The 22,001-nt window shown below is 41.2% G+C and overlaps 1 protein-coding gene across 1 annotated transcript in view; it reads right to left on the bottom strand.

The window, feature by feature from the left end:
• SSC4D (scavenger receptor cysteine rich family member with 4 domains) overlaps positions 1-22,001 on the bottom strand; it is a 67,131-nt gene that overhangs the window by 6,172 nt on the left and 38,958 nt on the right. Inside the window, exons 5-9 of the mRNA XM_089676732.1 lie at positions 13,243-13,557; positions 12,303-12,383; positions 12,139-12,213; positions 8,959-9,270; positions 3,466-3,543 (exon numbers count right to left, since the gene is read on the bottom strand). Of these exons, the coding sequence (XP_089532858.1) occupies positions 3,466-3,543; positions 8,959-9,270; positions 12,139-12,213; positions 12,303-12,383; positions 13,243-13,557 (861 nt within the window). The remainder of the gene's footprint in view (positions 1-3,465; positions 3,544-8,958; positions 9,271-12,138; positions 12,214-12,302; positions 12,384-13,242; positions 13,558-22,001) is intronic.

Genomic DNA, 22,001 nt, shown 5'->3' with positions numbered 1-22,001 from the left:
ATTTTCCCGTTCTCTTCGTCATCCTTCTCCTACAGTCGATGCCTCGAATCAGTATGAAATCAAGCAAATATTGGTGTAGCGCTGATAACTAAATGTGCAAACTCCACAATAATAAGATAAAAAAACATAAATCACATAAATATATAAGTGATAGATCTTTCAAGATCTAGAAAACCAGTGTCTCAAACTGTGATATTAACAGTACACAAAGTGCATATGATGAAGCTGGAACTATAAAAAGTGTCCAACAAATTGCCAAGCATAGCAAAGATGGCAATGGCTGCCAAAATGTGCCTATATCTTCAAACCACGTGCTATAGTGCTGGTGCACATGGTGAGCATATATCCTTAGATGACAAAAAGACAAGTCTCCCATAGTGCAACACTATTTAATATGTTAAAAGCATGTAAATCGCCAAATATTGCACTCACAGCAGATCAAACAAGGCTTGTCACACCACTCAGTATGGGTGAACTGTGTAAACCTGGTGTAGCAAGATGGTGCTCCGCCGGAAGTGCGTCACCACGTCGCATCTACGCGTTGCGTCACGTATACGTGACTTCCTCAAGATACACGTCATCATATGCACTTTGTGTACTGTTAATATCACAGTTTGAGACACTGTTTTTCTAGATCTTGATAGATCTATCACTTATATATTTATATTCATTCATTTATGTGATTTATGTTTTTTATCTTATTATTGTGGAGTTTGCACGTTTAGTTATCAGCGCTACACCATTATTATATTTTATCTCTGAACTACCCCCCTCAGCAGGTTCCACCATTATCTGGGTGGTTTTGGACCGGTTTTCTAAAATGTGTCACTTAACTCCACTTCCAATACTACCCTCTGCTGTCACCTTGGCTTCCTTCTTCATTAAGGAAATCTTCAGTCTTCATGGTATGCCCTCGCACATCGTCTTTGGACCACGTGCTATAGTGCTGCTGCAGATTGTCATCACCGTGTGAGTCCCAAACTTCTTCCTGGCGACAAGGTTTGGCTCTCTGCCAAGAATATCCGTCTCCAAGTACCCTCCATGAAATTTGCTTCTCGTTCCCTTTACCATTCTCTGCCAGGTTAACCCTGTCGCTTTGGCTCCCTTCACATCTAAGGATCCCTAATGTTTTTCATGTTATTCTCCTAAAACCATACATCAATAGATTTTCCCGTTCTCTTCGTCATCCTTCTCCTACAGTCGGTACCTCGAATCAGTATGAAATCAAGCAAATCTTGGATTCCAAATTCTCCAGGGGGAGGCTTTGGTATCTAACTGACTGGAAGGGATATAGCCCTAAGGACAGTTGTTGGATTCCTTCTACTGATGTTTCATCCCTTTGTTTGGTGAACTCTTTCAGCAGAAGTTTACTCTCAAGCCTAGACCTAAATGTTTGGAGAGAGCTCGTAAGAGGGGGGGTACTGTAGCAAATTATCCAGCAGTTTGCTGCTTTTTGTATTCTTATCTCCTTGCTGAAGTGCTTTTCCTACCCTGATTCATTTCACATGGTTAGCTGTGCCCACCTTTGTGCATCGCCTGCTATTCTGTGGGCTTTTATTTCCTTCCCTTCCATCACTCCCTGGCCCGCCTCCTAGTTTGCTTGTCTATATAAGACATGCTCATTGTAGGCCACATTGCCTTCACAGTTCTCTGTGTTCCTGTTTGCTTATTTGTGTGTCCTGTGCCTGAATACCCATGTACTGACCCTGGCTTTGTCTGCCATCTGTGCTTGTTTGCTGCCTGTCCTGACCTCGGTTTGTCTCCTGGATTTTCTTTTGTCTTCTGCTGTTTGTACTCTGCATACGCGAGTGATCTCCGCATCCTCAGCTGGGCATACTTGGGGGCTGCGACCTGGTTCCAGCTTGCTGCAAGTCCATCCCCACCATCAGGGGCTCTGGTGAAGAAGCAGGCTCAGGCTTAGATTCCGTGTCCTGGGGAACCCCGAGTTGGTGATCTACAAGGCCTCACTACCATAGACACTTGACAAGAGGACATTGATTCCTAGATACCTAGGCCTAATTTAACATAACCAGCATGTGCTGGTTAACTTGACAATAACGCTATTGGGCATATTTAGAAAGCAGTGAATGTGGCATTCACCAAACATCACTACAGGTGACAAATATGCACCCTTTAAGATTTACCTGTAGTGGATGGTTAATGTCTCATTCACCGCTCTTAAAGTTTATCACAACTACCTAATTTTTTAATTGTTTTTAAGGACAAGTATAACTTCATTTAGTACACTTTTTTAAATAGAAAATGCTTTGCTTTTTTTAATTAAAAGCTGTTAAATGTAACAAAATATATATTAATACAGGGCAATTACAGTATATAACTGATGGGACTGCAGATACTAGTGCAGCATTAAGATGGCAATGTTCTTCCGCAAGATGAAGGCTCTCATATTTTCAGTGAAGCTTCCAGCCTGCATGTGATCACTAATATTCATGTGATCAAGAGTCTCTCTGATTCATTCCCCATTCTCAGTAGGCATCCAGGAATAAAAGCCAATACATTGTTACACTATATTACTTAATGGCACTTGCAGACTATCTGCAAGTGTCATTTTACACATGTGCAGCTGCTTTTTGACAGATGCTACTGCTATATAATGCATAGCAGTTGTCAGCTGTCATTTTGACTGCGTGTGATTGCAATAATAGTGGCGAGGGAGCAGCAGCAGAGGAAGAGGAGCACAGCATAGGAGATACTTTGTTAAAGTTTTTTAGGACATATCTCATAGTGGTGTAGTTTTACTTACTGACCTACCATTAGCTAATATCCGTCTTTACATCGTGTCCTCTTGTCGGCAGGACCGAATTTAAATGTATAAACTATCACCTACTTATTCTTGAAAATCTAAAATACCCAACAACACTGCCAGAAGAGCTGTGCTGTATCATTACAGGATGATAACTGAACATTGTTGACATGGTACTTGAGCGCTGACACATACACTTTATGTGTTGCGGTAATGTGCACTAAAAAAGAGTGTACCATGCGTTGCCATAACACACTAAACGCTATGGGTGTTTTGAATGCCACCCCAAAGCACATTACCAATGTGATGATGTCAGACTCTGTTCCTGTCAGCCTGGGAATTTAGAGCTCTCTGGTTCACCTTTGCATGTGTCAGCTTTTCCTGGTGCATTCCCCTTATTAAAAAATGAGTAGCATACATCAGAATACGTGAGACTTAAATATAACAGCCACAGTGGTTCTGCAGATCAAACACAAAGATCTCTTCAATACGGTCCCAAAGAGATATAAGAAATTGTCATGTGATGTACCTCTACAGAATCTACCAGCGATGGAAACAGCACTTTAGCAGTAGAACTTTGCACATTATATTATAAGTGCAGTTTTATGCTAATCACAGTTATAAGCATTCCATTTTTTGGAAGTGGATTAATAGCTTCATTTTGACTATGCACTACTGAATACAAGATAGAAAACACATACCATCTTTAGGGGGTGTTATAGATTCAGTTGTCACTTCAAAGCTGCTTCCTTTTGAAAACAGTTCAGATTCCTTTAACCCTATGAAATAAATATGTTTTTATACAACTAATATTGTTATGGAAAAACAGTGTTATCCTTTTTCTTAACCCTCTTGTAATCTATCGTATTGTAACTATACTGTCTCCCTTTATATTGTAAAGTGCTGTACAAACCGTTGGTGCTATATACTGTAAATCCTTTATAATAATAATAATAATTTTCATCTTTACCACTTGCCCTCCAGAGGATTTACCCCCCTTCCTGACCAGGCCATTTTTTTGCGATACGGCATTGTTACTTTAACTGACAATTGCGCGGTCATGCAATGCTGCACCCAAATTAACTTTACATTCTCTTTTTTTTACCACGAATAGAGCTTTCTTTTGGTGGTATTTGATCACCTGTATGTTTTTTTTTTTGCGCTATTAACAAAAACAGAACCACAATTTTGAATAAAATTTTTTTTAGACTTTTTGTTATAAAACATATCCACTAAAAAAAATTTTAAAATCAAATTTCATCATAACTTTAGGCCAAAATGCATTCTGCTACATGTCTTTGCTAAAAAAAATTTCTAATACATGTAAATTACTTGGTTTACATTAAAGTTAAAATGTCTACAAATGGTGGGTTGTATACTGGAAACATTTTAATTTTTTTTTTTTATACTAGTAATGGCGGCAATCATCGACTTATAGTGGGACTGCGACGGGTATTCTGACACTGGGTGGGAACTGACTAACTGCCACTGACATCCCCAGTGACACTAATACAGTGATCAGTGCTAATAAAAAGCATTAACACTATACTAATCACACTGGGCAGGAAGGGGTTAACATCTGGGGCAATCAAAGGGTTAGCTGTGTGTTATTTTACATGATGTGCTGTGTTATAATTTCAGTGTTACTCCGCGATCGCTGGGCGCCGACGGGGAATCTCCAGCCAGGACTCAGTGATTGACATCCATAGCCACCAATGGCAGCGCAGGTAGGGCGGCACGCATGCGCCCCTACCCTGAAAAGAAAATCACGTATATATACATGATTTTGAGCAGCCCTGCCACCCTGTAGCAGTAATACTACTATAGTACGGTGGGCAAGCAGTTAATCATGATGTCCATATTGTATTCTTGAACCTCTCTTCTTCTTTTCTGTCAATTTTATATTTGAAAAATACTGGAAATAATAGTAATTAAAAACAAACAACAAAAGTATATTATGTTTGTTTCTGTATGCAAAGGGTGACATCGGGACATATTAGTTTTGTTTTAAATAAAATCTTGCAACTTGGAAGGCTAAAGTGAAAACAAATTGCCAGTTTTTATAAAAAGTACATTTCCAGTGCCTTGTTTGCATAGGTGTGCCCGCCCTTGCATTAGTGTTTACACCCTTTATAAATAAGACTGTAGCTCTGTTCAGATTTAAAAAGAAACTAGAATCTTAGATGAAGTTGCATGCTTGTTAAATTCATCAGTAAATGTAAAGAAAAAGTAAAAATATTAATGTTAGTATGTATAGGTTATTTGTGTGTACTGTATATTAGAAAATTAAATATAAAAGTGAAAGTTTTTGCCTGATGTGTTTTCCATTGGAATCAAAACTACCATGAAAGCTTGTCATAATGCATTAAAGTGGAAGTAAACTCCCACTGGACACTTGTATCTCCAGGTAAGGTTTTAATAAAGCTTACCTGTAGGTACAAGGAATATTTCCTAAACATGCACCGTTTAGGAGATATTCAGTGTTCCTGCAGCCGATGGCATCACCTGCGCATGCATATGCTGTTCCATCAGAGCTCTGTGCCAAGGCCGAGCATAGGGATCACTCCCACCCCAGGCACAGAGCCTCCCAGTCCCCGGGCATGCCCAATGTAATCCCCCCTCCTGTCTGTGTGCCCTGCCCCCATGAGATTGGAGCCCCCTTCCGGCTGTGATGCTTCTTACTCCGCTCCTATCCAGCAAGTAGACAGGCTCAGAGAAGTGGGAAGAAGAAGGGAGCATGGTCCGGATCCTGCAGCAGCCAGTTACACACACAGCCTGCTGCTACACCGAGCCCCGGGGCACATACAGCCCCCCAGTCCCGGTACACTCACTAGGAGCATCACCGGTCCACCCAGCCTCTGCACTGTAGGGGGAAAGGAGAGGAGGACAGTGGGCGCTGACAGTGCAGGTACTCTGCTGGCAGCATCCATCCCTCATCCCCAGAGAAGTCAGGCTGCATCCTCCCATGTACCACCCTGTGTGCCTGCACTAAGTCTGCATTCAGGAGACTGGAGGGAGGTAAGGTTAGAGAGGGATGCTCATAACAGAGGAGAGGAGAGAGGGATGCTCATAAGAGAGGAGAGAGATGCTCACAAAAGAGGAGAGGAGAGAGGGATGCTCATAAGAGAGGATAGAGATGCTCACTAAAGAGGAGAGGAGAGAGGGATGCTCATAAGAGAGGAGAGGAGAGAGGGATGCTCATAAAAGAGGAGAGGAAAGAGGGATGCTCATAAGAGAGGAGAGAGATGCTCATAAAAGAGGAGAGGAGAGAGGGATGCTCATAAGAGAGGAGAGAGATGCTCATAAAAGAGGAGAGGGATGCTCATAAGAGAGTAGAGGAGAGAGGGATGCTCATAGGAGAGGAGAGAGGGATGCTCAAAATAGAGGAGCGGGAGAGGGATGCTCATAATAGAGGAGGGGGAGAGGGATGCTCAAAATAGAGGAGGGGGAGAGGGATGCTCATAATAGAGGAGGGGGAGAGGGATGCTCATAATAGAGGAGGGGTAGAGGGATGCTCAAAATAGAGGAGGGGGAGAGGGATGCTCATAATAGAGGAGAGGAGAGAAGGATACTCATAATAGAGGAGGGGGAGAGGGATTCTCATAATAGAGGAGGGGGAGAGGGATGCTCATAATAGAGGAGAGGAGAGAAGGATACTCATAATAGAGGAGGGGGAGAGGGATGCTCATAATAGAGGAGGGGGAGAGGGATGCTCATAATAGAGGAGGGGGAGAGGGATGCTCATAATAGAGGAGAGGAGAGAAGGATACTCATAATAGAGGAGGGGGAGAGGGATGCTCATAATAGAGGAGAGGAGAGAAGGATACTCATAATATACCTACCGGAGAGGAGAGGGGAGGTGCACATAGTTGGTCTTGCCTAGGGCGCAAAATAGTCTAGCACTGGCCCTGATTATGATATGAATTGACATGCAATGTAGAGTGCACTGCAATTTGTGTTTAAATGCACAGCAATGCATTTCAATGCACGTATACATGTGTTTTGATGCATTTACATTCATTTCAATTGAAAATGCATCAGGCAAACAATGCATCAATAAAGCAAAAGGTACCTAAAGGTTTCATGATTACCATGGTCAAAGAGATGTTAACAGTGAATCTCTGGAATCTTAAAGCTGTTCATAGACTTAAAGGACAATTTAGTAAGTCTGGAGCAGACAGAATTTGGAGCAGCTGTGCATGGCAACCATTAGGTTCTAGATTTCATTTTAAAAGATTAACTGAACAAAGTGAAGTTAGAAGCTGATTGGTTACTATGCACAGCTCCTGCAGATTCTGTCTACTCCAGTTTTAGCAAATTCCCCCGATTAAAGTATATGTAAACCCAATCACTAAGCCCCGGTTCACATATATGCAGCCGTGCAGGCTCTGTTTTCCGCGAGCATGAGAGCCCATTCATTTGAATGAACTCCCGTGCCCCGTGACACACATGGAAAAAATCCCTGAAGTTCTTTGGAAACCACAGCCCGGACGGGAACCTTAGTTCCCAGTACGGTTGCCTTTACCAGTGCAGGCGGCGTGCCATTAGAACTATTAGCACCCGCCCGTGGGTCTGCATTCCTCTGTGCGGGTGGTGCGGCTGCACGGAATTTCATGCGGATCCGCAGCGGCACCACCTGCACAGATGTGAACCAAGCCTTACACCCAATCTTAAGGTGCCACTGTCACTTTGCCCACGTAGAACAAAGTGACAGTATCTTTCAAAAGGGTCCCTCCCACGGACCCAGTTATACTTTACCAGTGCTTCTCAGCTCCTCCCTCCTCAGGTGCACACAGTGGCAATACCCAGTACTTTCAGGTATGGGAGATACTAGGCTTCCTTCTCTGTGATATTTTTTGGATCTAGCAGTCAATTACTATACCCAGGCATTGTCATATGACCAGGGAAGTGATATCACTGCGTACTCTCCGTAGTATCTGCACTAAGTTTACACTAAGGATATTAGTGTCAGTTGAATATAGGTAGTTTGACAGGGGGAGGGAGCTTTTCAAAGACACCATCACCCTGCATAGGCTAGGTAATAGTGTCTCTTTAAACAATATGTTCATCTTTGCAACATGTTATATGTTCCACCCGTTTTTGGTTGGAACATGCAACATGTTCCAGCATCTGCACCTTCCCCTTCCAATTCCCACCTCCCTGTGATAGCGGGCCATTTGGACCATTTGGACCATTTGGAAACTCGGGCACTGCCCGAGGGCCCGGGGTCAGTAGGGGGCCCCATGAGATGCCCCTGGTACATTTTTCATAGGCTCTTTTGAGTTTGGGCAAGGACACAGGGGCCCCATGATTCCCTATTGTCCGGGGGCCCCATGAGTTGTCAGTCCGCCCCTGTAGCGGGCTATTCTTGAAAATAGCATGGCCGTATGGGGCTCTGCCCACATGGCCACGTCATTTCTTCACAGTTCCCTGTGAATGAATAGAGTACAATTACCATCATCCACCACTGCTGATGTCTTGGTAAGCGTTCTTGCAATTCATTGACCTTCCTGCTCTCAAGTAACTGTGTGCCCAAGGGCAGACTGACAACTCATGGGGCCCTCAGGCAAAAGGGGTTCATGGGGCCCGTGTCCTTGCCCAAACTCAAAAAAACCTATGAAAAAGGTACCAGGGGCATCTCATGGGGCCCCCTACTGACCCCGGGCCCTCAGGCAGTGCCCAAGTTTCCAAATGGTCAGTTCCGCCCCTGTGCGTGCCCATATAAGATACAGGCAGACAGCTATCCTGAGAGTCTGCAAGAGTCTGAGATTGCACCTACATTCTGCTGCTTGTGGGTGCAATGCTCTGCAGGCTCCTTAGAAATGAATAAATGCACATTTTTTGTACCTGCAAAAAGTGTACACTTATTATTTTTTTTTTCAAAAGTGAGCTTAGCCTTCAAAGCTTTGCTATATGGACTCATCAGTCCTGCACAGAAAATTCTGCAATTTTCAGTTAAAAAATAAATCACATTGTACATTATATCTCATACAGATATCGAAATATCCTAATGAAAAGCATCAATAAAGAAAAGAGGAAATACCAATGGGAACATTAGGGTCAGTTATGGCATGGCTAAAGCAAAAGGCTAAAAAAAGAAAGTCCATATGTCATTTGTGTTTAAAATCAAATCATGTTTCTTTCTTCACCAGTTAAGTAAGATATTCTTCTTTGTGTTTCACAAATATATTTACCTTGACATATAACCCCAGCATCTTCATGATGTCCACAGTTATGCTGGCCCCAGCCTAAGTGAAAGCAGTCCACTATATCTTTCTCTGTTCCAACACAGTCTACGTTGTCTAGCAGTATAGGTCCACTGCCATAGCCAAAATAACTAAGGGTTGTAGCTACAATGGCTGGACCACAGCCCATCTGCTTGCAAACCACCTGTGCATTGTTGTAATCCCAGTCATCATCACACACAGTGCCCCAAGTGTTCTGGTAGAGAACTTCCACTCTTCCTTGGCAACTGCTGTTTCCATTTACCAGTCTTATACTGCCACCTGGTGGAAAGATATTACCATAACAGGTGAATTACATACTTGCATTGAAATAGTGAAAGATAAAAAAAAATATCTTCTACTGGGCAATATTAAATATATTGCCGTTTCTCATGTAGCCACAGACATGTGATGCATGCATATCGATCTCTGCTTTTCTGAAATGCCGTTGTATTTTAATTATTATTTTTCCTTATTGTTTTGAATGGATGCTCTTATTATAACAGTTTCTGTATTAGCTAATGGACAATTTAATATCATTATAAAACCAACATAGGGGCATACAGAAGTGTACCCCTTTAAATGAAGACTGCTTAACTTTGTATCATGCAGTGGTCATGGCTAATTGGCAGGAAACCTGACATGAAAGAAGCATGTAGGCTACCATAGTTACATAGTTAGTCTGGCTGAAAAAAGACAAAAGTCCATCTAGTTCAACCATAAAAAAAAAGTTATAATCCTACATCCACAGTTGATCCAGAGGAAGGCAAAAAAAACCAGTAAAGCATGATCCAATTTGCTCCTGCAGGGGAAACAATTCCTTCCTGATCCTCTGAGAGGCAATCAGATATTCCCTGGATCAACTTTACCTATAAATGTTAGTATCCAGTTATATTCTGTGTAACCAAGAAAGAATCCAGGCCTATTTTGAAGCAATCCACTGAGCTGGCCAGAACCAACTCTTGAGGGAGTCTATTCCACATATTCACAGCTCTCACTGTGAAGAAACCTTTCCATATTTGGAGATTAAATTTATTTTCCTCCAGACGTAAAGAGTGCCCTCTTGTCCTCTGTGATGACCTCAGGGTGAATAGCTCTACACCAAGTTCACTATATGAACCACTGATGTATTTATATATGTTGATCATATCCCCCCTTAATATCCTCTTCTCAAGAGAGAATAAATTCAGTTCCTCTAATCTTTCCTCATAGCTGATCTCCTCCATGCCTCGCATCAGTTTGGTTGCCCTTCTCTGTACTTTCTCCAGTTCCCCAATGTTCTTTTTATGAATTGGTGCCCAAAACTGAACTGCATATTCCAGATGAGGTGTTACTAATGATTTGTACAGGGGTAATATATCTCTCTCTCTGGAGTCTATACCTCTTTTAATACAAGAGAGGATTTGCTTGCTTTAGAAACTGCAGCTTGGCATTGCATGCCATTATTAAGATTGTGATGTACCAGAACTCTCAGATCCTTCTCCACCATTGATTCCCCCAGTTGTACTCCCCCTAGTATGTATGATGCATGCATATTCTTAGCCCCCAAGTGCAGAACCTTACATTGTTTACCTCTGAAAATTCTACTTATTTTGCTGTCTCTGCTTCAATGCTTACTGAAGTGACAGTGCCATGCAGCAGCAATGGAAGTCAAATACCCTGATTTGCATACTTGGGTCAGTAACTTAGAAAGTATTGAAGCCAGAATGTTAGAATGATAGCCAAGGGACTAGCATTTTCAAAAATGAGATTAAAGAAAGCCCAAATATTCTTTTTATCTTGCAAAATCTTATAATTATTTCTTATATTATCTTGCACTTGTGCCTTTTACCAACTTGACTACTATTTAACTATTTGAGACAGGGCTACTTGTCCTCTAAAGCCAAAGGATTTATAATTCTGGATGACCAGTCTTGTGGTTTATATACCTAGCTCGCACTCCACAGCCAGGAAGTTAACACAATTATCTTCTAGTTCATCAACACAGCTTACTATGTTACCTTCCTTTTCCGGGTTGTCTCAAATGAGCAGTGAGCAGATCCAGTAAGTATTCATGATAAACAAGGAAAAGCAGACTAAAATTTACAAATTGCAAATCCTTTGACGCTCAGATTTAATTTAGATTTAATTAGGAATCCGCAAAAGTGGAAGAGACAACATAATGTTGATATACCTACTCCACTAGTAGGTTTTCCATCAGAATATATAGTGTACTGCATAGAAACCTAGGGAATAGCATATCCTTAAAGTGGTATTAAACCCAAAAGCAAACATTTATTATATTGCAGCTTACCAATTCTTAGATGTGATGGCTGTATTAGCTTTCTTTTTTAGGCTTTTTTTCCCCTGGATTTTCATCTGGTGATCCAGCCAGCATGCCTGTTGTTTTTCAAAAGCTTGAGCTCTCCAGCAGAATGTATCAGTTTACATGGATGAGACAAACCATTTAATACTGGCAGATGTGGTAAAAATTATCAACTTTTATTTATTCACGTAAAACCTTTATCTTAAATGGATAAAAAAAACTGTTTGCGCTAACTGAATATAGTGAAATAAGTGTTAGCTAGAGTTTGGCTTCAACTAGTTAGTGCCTTTAAATCTGCTAATACATTTAACATCCTCCCCCTAGACTGGCAATGCTGCTGTCTGCCATGCCTCTGGTGCTTATTTATTCAGAGTTGTGTCTCACTAATACAGGAGATGTTTTACTGGCCAGATCACCAGGTGAAAAGAGAGGGGGAAAGCCTAAGAAAAGAAAACGATTGCAGCCATCACATCTAATGATTGGTAAGCTGCAATATATTGCTTTTTTGGTTTTAGGTTAAATATTGCTTTAAGAGGTTAACAGGCAGAAGATAAAACTCTTTGGGGGATCAAACCTTGCCTCACTCCATCCAAACAATTAAAAAAAATAATACATTTTGGAGCTTTACCAGTGCCAATATACAATGGTTTACGCATTATGGGGAAATCCTTCATATAAGGCTTTCCATCTACAAAGATCAATATGTTGGTCTTATAATGTAACAGGATCAGTGCTACAGCAAGACAACGTTGATTACATTCCTGGTATTTGAAATCAGGTTGATATTTGTTAAGAGGAAAGGGAACAGATGGTAGATTTTACTTTTTTTACTTAAAGCAACTTACTCTTTCTTCCAGGATGGAAAAATGCAGTTGTAAATATATCTGTCTCAGGAGAAGCTTGACGTTCACCCCATGTAACTATAAATGAAAAAGAAAACACAAATGATAAGTTGAGTGCTGTTCATTACTGTTTTGGGGTATCAAGTGGAAAGTGGGTTGTGTTTTACCTGTTGCTGTGTCAGTAACTGACTCTGCAGTATCTTGAGCTACAGGAGTGACGTTTGGGGGTGTTGTTGAAACTCCAAGCCCTGAATAAAAATAGAAATAGTAGATGATGTGCTGATGTAGGTTGCCGTCTAGTAGCTAAAGGATTTCTCCAATTTAAAAAGCCACTAAATGGCATCCTCCTGCCATCCACCATCTCAAAGTCGAATGTAGATTCTTTATTGGCCATTGCATAATAGGGTGCTGAAGGAGGAGTACCAGAGCACCAATTCCTGAATTTGAGTTGATGCCAATGAACACGTTGTGCTTGCATTCGGTGGCTCCATAAGGCACAGAGAATGTTTGGTTTACCCATAAATGTGTCTACAGTCCCCTTAAGCTATTTGTTCATCTAGTGTAAATTTTAATGGCGGTTCCACTTTAAAAAAAAACAAACTCCTTTAATTTAGGGCACACTGACATGGACTGAGGCAACACAACAAGGGTTTTGTGGTGAACATCTAAGTGCCTTTTAGCGACACTCATGATTCAGTGTTGTTACTCACTGAAATAACTAAGCATAATATCATAAAATATTAAAATGTAAGTGTTTTGTACAAAGTCAACTTTCTATAAGCATTATGAGGATGGGGATATCCACTTCCGATAAAAGCTAATTATCTTAGTGCACTTGTGTATTACATCAGGCAAATAACTTCCACTTAAAAGTCTGCACAGCCTTAATCACTTCCCTGTTAGAAGAAATGCCCTCGGGTGACGTCTGATGTGCCCATCTCTATCTTACTCTTCAATGTGATTCTTCAGTACCAGTTAGATCAATGTATACATGATGGAGAGAGAATGAAATGAAGTTGACATTGTGTACTAATTGCAGCACATCATGGTGGCTTCCAGAAATAGCATATCAGAAATCACTAGCATGTGAGCAGTACTGTAGTTTACCAGCACAGATGATTCCAGCATCTTCATGATGGCCACAGTTGTGAATTCCCCAGCCGAGACTGTAGCAAGCTGATAGATAGGTTTCTGAGCCATCACAGTTCACATTATCCAGTAATATTAATCCAGTTCCATATCCAAAATAAGCATTGCTTTTATAGTCCAGGGCTTGTCCACAGTTTATCTGTTTACAGACAACCATTGCATCCTTCATTCCCCAGTCATCATCGCACACTGTTCCCCAGTTTCCCTTATAAAAGACTTCTACTCTTCCTTGACAGGAGTCGGCTCCACTGACCAATCTGATACTGCCATCCCCTAAGATAAATACACAAAAAGGTATAGCATGGTTACAAAACGGACACAGCTACAAAACAGTTTGCAACTTCTCAGTAGCAGGCACAGTTCACCTTGAATCATAACTGCCCTTTTCACAAAGGTTTAATAAAATAGGTTGACCAGCAATGTAAAAATTAAAAAAAACAGCTTTTGCTGCAATATTCACCTCCTTTCTGATCCTGGTCTGTGATTGAATGTCAGTCCTCTTCTGGAATGAATGATCCCCAACTTCATCCAACCCACTCAATGTGCACCCAGGCTGTCAAGGACACACTCCATGGGGGCACTTAATTACACTGGCCTGGGTTTACAGTACTCCTGTTCAAAACAATGCTCCACCATTTTTTACAGGAGCAACATGCTGTCCAGGAGTAACGACAGCCCATTACAACCACTGGAGGAGAAGGAGAGGACCTATGATATCTGAGAGAATAATGACAATCCAAAACAACAATCCAAATAATTGGTCAAGCAGGGGCGTCCCTAGGGTTGGTGTCACCCGGTGCAATAACACTTGATGACACCCCTCCGACAATCCCTGCAGAATGGATTGGATCTGCGGATTGAGCATAATGGATCAGACTCCGATCCATTATGCTCCCCAATCCGCAGATCCGATCCATCCTGCGGGGATCATCGGCTTTCTTTACATCTTACCTTTTTGTGGAGTGGGTCTGGTGTCACCCCGTATAGGTTGCATGCCGATGATTCCCGCAGGATGGTTTGCCGCAGGATGGTTTGGATCTGCAGATTGAGCATAATGGATCGGAGTCCGATCCATTATGCTCCCCAATCCGCAGATCCGATCCATCCTGCGGGGATTGTCGTCATGCAACCTATACGGGGTGACACCAGACCCACTCCACAAAAAGGTAAGTTGCAAAGAAAGCCAACAATCCCCACAGGATGGATCAGATCCATCCTGCGGGGATCGTCACCTTGCTTTACAACTTACCTTTTTGTGGAGTGGATCCGGTGTCACCCTGTGGGGTAGGTGTCACCAGGTGTGGGCCGCACCCCCTGCACCTGCTTCAGGACGCCACTGCGGTCAAGGCAATATACATATAATGTGTAATGTACATGAAACACATGACTGTCATTCATTTTTGTTTTTTTACATTTTAAGAGGCAACATAACCTCATAAGTATCCAAAGTATATTAGAGAAAAGGAAGAGAAAGGAGGATACTAGAAACCCAAAGTTGGGATTTAACCTTAAATGCGAAGAAACATTGCACAGTTAAGAATAAATGGGACAAATTTATCTAAAAACAATTTACATACAATCATGGCCAAAAATATTGACAGCCCTGCATTTCTGTCATATAATGCACCACTTTGCCCAGAAACTGTTACAATTACAAATGTTTAGGTATTCTTATGTTTATTTATTTTGTTTGTATTGGTATAACACAAAAAACTGAAGAAACAAAAAGTCAATTCTGACAGATTCCATGCAAAACGCCCAAAAATGGACTGGACAAAATTAATGGCACCTTTAATATATGGTAGCACATCCCTTGGAAAAAATAACTGAACTCAATCACTTCCTGTAACCATCAATGAGTTTCTTACACCTCTCTACTGGAATTTCGGACCACTCTTCGTTTGCCAACTGCTCCATAGATGCTCTGTGTGATTGAGATCCGCATTCATTGGTGGCCAGTCCAGTACTCTCCAGACTGAAACCATTTTGGAAATTTTTGACATGTGGTTTGGGTCATTGTCCGGCTGTAAGACACATGGCCTTTGATGGAGACTCAACTTTTTGACACTGGGTCCTACGTTGCACCCCAGAATTATTTGGTAGTCTTCAGATTTCATAATGCCATGTACATGGTTAAGACATCCAGTGCCTGGAGCAGCAAAACAATCCCAAAACATCAGTGAACCTCCACCATGTTTGACTGTAGGGACTATATTCTTTTCTTTAAAGGCCTCATTTCTGTTTCTGAAAACTGTAGAATGGTGGGCTTTCCCAAAAAGCTGTACTTTTGTTCGTCTGTCCATAGCACATTCTCCCAAAAGGTAAGGTTTAACAAACTCCAGTCTGGCTTTTTTATGTATGTGTCAGCAGTGGGGTCCTCCTGGGTTTCCTACAATACCGTCCCTTTTCATTCAAATGGTGACGTATAGCGTAAACTGACACAGTTGTACCCTGTGCCTTAAGGTCAGCTTAAATTTGTCTGAAAAATCATTCATTGCAATCTTTGATCAATTTTACTTTTTCATCCACGTCCAGGGAGATTAGCTACAGTGCCGTGGTCTGTAAACTTCTTGACAATGTTGCGCACAGTGGACACAGGAACATTAAGATATCTGGAGATGGACTTGTAACCTTGAGATTGTCCATGCTTTTCCACAATTTTTGTTCTTAAATCATCAGACAATTCTTTGCTGATCTTTCTCTTCTCCATGCTCCATGTGGCACACAGAGACACACAACATAAAAGTTGAGTCAATTTTTCACCATTTTAATTGGTTGCCAGTGAGATTTCTATATTGTCAGCACTTGTTAATTGATACAGGTGGCTTTAAGTACAAATTACAGGCACACTGCAAACTTGTAAGGCAATTATTTCTGACCATTTTGAGAAGGTGCCATACATTTTGTCCAGTCCATTTTTGGGGTTTTGCGTGGAATGTATCGGATTCGGGTTTTTGTTTCTCCATTTTTTTTTCTTTGTGTCATACCAATACAAACAAAAGAAATAAACAAGAGAATGCCTAACCATTTGTAATTGCAATACTTTTCTGGGCAAAGTGGTGCATTATCTGACAGAAATGCAGTGGTGCCAATAATTTTGGCCATGCCTGTAAGATAGTTATCGTAAGGTTTCTTGCTGCTGTTGCCTCAAAGTCCCGCATTTCCCAGCTAAGGGGGTTTACTCCAGTGTTTAACCTAGTGATCACTGTCATCAAAAAAGAAGAGTGATGGGAAATCCAACATTTTATAGGGGTCACCAGAACTGGAATACAATATAAATCTTCCAATAGGGAGACTTGTTCTGGTGAAAATTGTCTAAGAGGGTAGTTTTACTTCATTTCTAGAGTTTTCTCTCACTTTTTATTGTTTTTCTGAGACAGGAGGTAAAAGGAAAGTTCTCCCACTGGACATAAACAGAAGAAAAAAACCTTCCCTACTCTATCCAAAACTAGAAAAATCAGCTTTTGGCTATACATACAGTACACTTTAAGACCACCTCCTTCATTGATTGTGTGTGTGCTTTTATGTGTACATTAAACCAAAGGTTACACTATAAGAATTGTCTAATTAGGATGCATTCAGACATTTTTGAGCATCTAAGTTATGTCAACAGGATTTTACATTTGTAAGGTAATGTACTGTATGCTATAAGCCATATCTACGCCTACTCAGCTACTGAAGCCTTGACTTCATGACCTTGGTGAAAAGGTAGGCACACTGATGCTGTACAAGAAAATATGCAGGAATCCTAGCATGTTTTGCAAATAGCAATAATTTGTATGAACAATGGCTGGTGCTGTGAACTAGAGCTAAAATTTTAGTTTCCAAATCAGTTCATAATAAATATGCAACAGGGGCGGACTGACAACTCATGGGGCCCCTGGGCAATAGGGGATCATGGGGCCCCTGTGTCCTTGCCCAAACTCAAAAAAGCCTATGAAAAAGGTGCCAGGGGCACCTCATGGGCAGTGCCCGTGTTTCCAAATGGTCAGTCCGCCCCTGATATGCAATGCTATAATATTCCCTCTGCTAAGCTGAAACTACTGTAGAATCACCCACCCAGAACACTTAAATATCATTTTTCATTATAGTTTAGGTCTGCTTTACCACTTCAATACCGGGCACTTTTACCCCCTTCCTGCCCAGGCATATTTTCAGGTTTCAGCGCTCTCACAATTTGAATGACAATTGCGCGGTCATGCTACACTGTACCCAAACTAAATTTTTATAGTTTTGTTCACACAACTAGAGCTTTCTTTTGGTGGTATTTAATCACCACCTGGGGGTTTTATTTATTTCTAAAATTAACAAAAAAAAAACCCGAAACATGTGAAAAAAAAACCCCAAGTTTTTCTTTGTTTCTGCTATAAAAGTTTGCAAATAAATAATTGTTCTTCATAAATTTAGGCCAAGATGTATTCTGCTACATGTCTTTGGTGAAAATAACCCAAATCAGTGTTTATTATTTAGTTTGTAGGAAAGTTATAGAGTTCACAAACTATGGGATATATCTGAAAATTGATCAATCCTGAAGTACTGATAGCCAATCTAATTTCTTGAGACCCAAAAATGTCAGAAGAGTACAGATATCCCCCAAATGTCCCCTTTTTGCAAAGTAGACAGTCCGACTTATTTCATAAGAGGCATGGCAGGTTTTTGAAGTTGTCATTTTTTTGTCATAATTTTCTGGAAAATTAAGAAATTAAAAAAATAATTTTCACAATTTTTTTTTACATAATGTCACCACTGCAGTACAGCGTCATCATATAACTGGTGTGGTGGTGATCAGGGAAACAGACTGGTGACAGTACGAAAAAAAAAAAATTATAATTTTTTTTCAATTTAGTTTTTTTTAATTATAGTGTTCTCTTTTTTTAAGTTTTTTTTTTCATATTACACTACGCCCAAAGTAATATAATGTTACCATAGTAACATTGCACTACTTTGGGGAAGCGATCAGGTGTTTTTTTTTTTTTTTTACACAATTTGATTGCTTATAGAAAATCATTTCTTTGCTATAAACAAGCATTTAACTGAATGAAATCGATTCATTCAGGTTTTTTTGTTGTGATTAGCTGTGATTGGCCACGGCTAATCACATGACACAGATGGGCTGTGATTGGCCCAGCCCGTGCATGTGATCACTGTGACCATTCACAGCTAGACACGCTTATATACAGGTGAAACTCAAAAAATTAGAATATCGTGCAAAGGTTGATTTATTTCAGTAATGCAACTTAAAAGGTGAAACTAATATATGAGATAGACTCATTACATGCAAAGCAAGATAGTTCAAGCCGTGATTTGTCATAATTGTAATGATTATGGCTTACAGCTCATGAATACCCCAAATCCACAATCTAAGAAAATTAGAATATCACATGCAATCAATAAAACAAGAATTGTACATAGAACAATATCGGACCTCTGAAAAGTATAAGCATGCATATGTACTCAGTACTTGGTTTGGGCCCCTTTTGCAGCAAGTACTGCCTCAATGCGGCGTGGCATGGAAGCTATCAGCCCGTGGCACTGCTGAGGTGTTATGGAAGACCAGGATGCTTCAATAGCGGCCTTCAGCTCTTCTGCATTGTTCGGTCTCATGTCTCTCATCTTTCTCTTGGTAATGTCCCATAGATTCTCTATGGGTTCAGGTCAGGCGAGTTTGCTGGCCAATCAAGCACAGTAATCCCACGGTCATTGAACCAGGTTTTTGTGCTTTTGGCAGTGTGGGCAGGTGCCAAGTCCTGCTGGAAAATGAAGTCTGCGGAAGGAAGCATGAAGTGCTCCAAAATCTCCTGGTAGATGGCTGCATTGACCCTGGACTTCATGAAGCACAGTGGACCAACACCAGCAGATGACATGGCTCCCCAAATCAACACAGACTGTGGAAACTTCACACTGGACTTCAAGCATCTTGCAGTGTGTGCCTCTCCATTCTTCCTCCATACTCTGGGTCCTTGGTTTCCAAATGAGATGCAAAAGTTGCTCTCATCAGAAAAGAGGACTTTGGACCACTGAGCAACAGACCAGGTCTGTTTTTCTTTAGCCCAGGTAAGACGCTTCTGACGTTGTTTGTTGTTCAGGAGTGGCTTGACAAGAGGAATACGACATTTGAAGCCCATGTCCAGGATCTGTCTGTGTGTGGTGGCTCTTGATGCACTTTTGAATGACCTTTTCCTGACAATCCTCTCCAGGCTGCGGTCATCCCTGTTGCTTGTGCACCTTTTTCTTCCACACTTTTCCCTTCCACATAACTTTTTATTAATGTGCTTTGATACAGCACTTTGGGAACATCCAACTTCTTTTGCAATTACCTTTTTGAGGCTTTCCCTCCTTATGGAGGGTGTCAATGATGGTTTTCTGCACAACTGTCAGGTCAGCAGTCTTTCCCATGATTGTGAATCCTGCTGAACCAGACTGAGAGACCATTTAAAGGCTCAGGAACCCTTTGCAGGTGTTATGGCTTAATTAGCTGATTAGAGTGGGACACTTTGAGCCTAGAATATTGCACCTTTTCACAATATTCTACTTTTCTGAGATTGTGCATTTGGGGTTTTCATGAGCTGTAAGCCATAATCATCACAATTATGACATATCACGGCTTGAACTATCTTGCTTTGCATGTAATGAGTCTATCTCATATATTAGTTTCACCTTTTAAGTTGCATTACTGAAATAAATTTACTTTTGCACTATATTCTAATTTTTCAAGTTTCACCTGTACAATGGATGACATGAAAAGAAGCCATCCATTGTATACAACTATCATGTGGCCTGCTGTGATTGGTCACAGCAGGTCACATGGTACTGGGAACAGGGCCAGTACACAGATCTGTCATCGGCCGTGTCCGAGGTACACAGCCGGTGACAGATCTCGCCACAGCGTGCCCTGCGGGCACGTGCAGTGCGCGATCCGGGAAGAATGTCATATGATGTCCTCACGAAGGGACGAGAGGCTTGCCCGGCTGTCATTTTACTATAGGCCGGGCGGGAAATGGTTAAACAGTCTAATCTAGAGAGCAGAAAGTACATTGTAGTATAATGTCAAGTGCAGGCTGCTAATCACCCACCAAAATATGCACAAGTCCTTAGAAACTGCAGGCCAAAGGTTCCTACAGACATTCCAGATCTATCTTTTGGATTATGCATGATTCAGGCCTTTTATAGATATCTAAAATTGCCCCTTTTTGGTTGTAAACTATAGAAATCACAACACACGTCATGTGTTGCGTTGCATTAAAATAAAAAGGGGACAGACACTTTTTTGTTAAGTTAAAGCGGTAGTAAACTACCACAAAAATAACAAAAAAATCAGACCCACTGTAGGTTTAAATCATTAAGTTCTAGTATTCACCACATACTGGCACATTATGACAGACTTATCTGCGCATGGAGCCTTCCAGTGCAGCGCTGTCATGGCTCCCTGTCACTTCCATCTTCACCCGGTCTCCCTTCCAGGTTCTCTAGCCCCGGCTGTATGAATGGCTGGGGTTGCGATGACGTTACTCCCGTGCATACACATGGGAGCCCCGACACAGAGCTCTGAAGGTATGGCACAGGTATGCTGTTCCTTCAGCACGCATGCGCCAGTGTCGTCACCAGCTGCATCTTGTGGGAATATCTCCTAAACGGTGTAAGTTTGGGAGATATTCACTGTACCTACAGGTAAGCCTTATTATAGTTTTACCTGTTGGCACAAGTTAAAATGAGGGTTTACTTCTACTTTAATGTTGTTAGGAAAATTAGTTCACAATATAAACGTCTGCAAATGTATTCTACTTTTCAAAAATTTTTAGTATCGTCCAGGAACAGTATTTTATAACAGTAAATCATAAGCGACATAATGAGCGGGTAATCTGAGATGCAGCTTAGTGTGGATAATCAATTCAAATTAAGTGAATTAAAGTGAAGAGCAGTTTAAGAATTTTCAGCATAAAGCTTGTAAAAAAACCCAGGAATTATTAAAAAGCAGTCACAGAAACAACGATTGAGACAAGAACACATGTTAGTAACCCCCCACCAAAAAAAAAATCTTTTTGCTCTCTGATTCTTTCTTTTTTTATTAGTAGCACCATTCGCTTAACACAATAGTAGTACCCAGTACATCTACAAAGTGTAACATGCATTTAATGAGTATATCCAACTAAAATATTGTTTTTAGTTTTGGATAGCATGAGAAAGGATTAGAACTCCCTGTCCATTTTATACTGCTATCAAGGGATTCATTAAAGAGGTTTACCCTCACTGCTTTTCAGGGTGACAATGTTTCACTTGATAGGAGGTGATGAAAAATCTGTAACAGGTACACAGATAGCAAAAAAAGCTGACAGTAGACTTGCTTTACAACAAATACATTTTATTTTTGAGTTACTCTTGGAGATTTTACCTCCCTTACTGTCTAGGGCAGTGGTCTCCAAACTGCGCTCCGGTGGCCCTTTGCTTGCTTTATCTAGCCCTTGGGGCACTATTCCTCCATCTGACAGCAATAATGGGTCACCATTCCTCCCACTGACACCATCAATGGGACACTATTCCTTCCACTGACAACATCAATGAGACACTATTCTTTCTGCTGACACCGTCGAGGTGGCACTATTCCTCCATCAGACACCATCAATGGGTCACTATACCTCCATTAGACACCATTGACGGGGCACCATTTCTTCCACTGATGCCATCGAGGAGCACTATTCCTCCCACTGACACCATTGATG

Source organism: Staurois parvus, unplaced genomic scaffold (assembly GCF_062004578.1).
Source record: "Staurois parvus isolate SC_StPar_1 unplaced genomic scaffold, SC_StPar_1.0 ptg000172l, whole genome shotgun sequence".
NCBI lineage: Eukaryota > Metazoa > Chordata > Amphibia > Anura > Ranidae > Staurois > Staurois parvus.
Note: the sequence above shows the minus strand (reverse complement) of the source record. Positions and strands in the feature narration are given on the sequence as shown.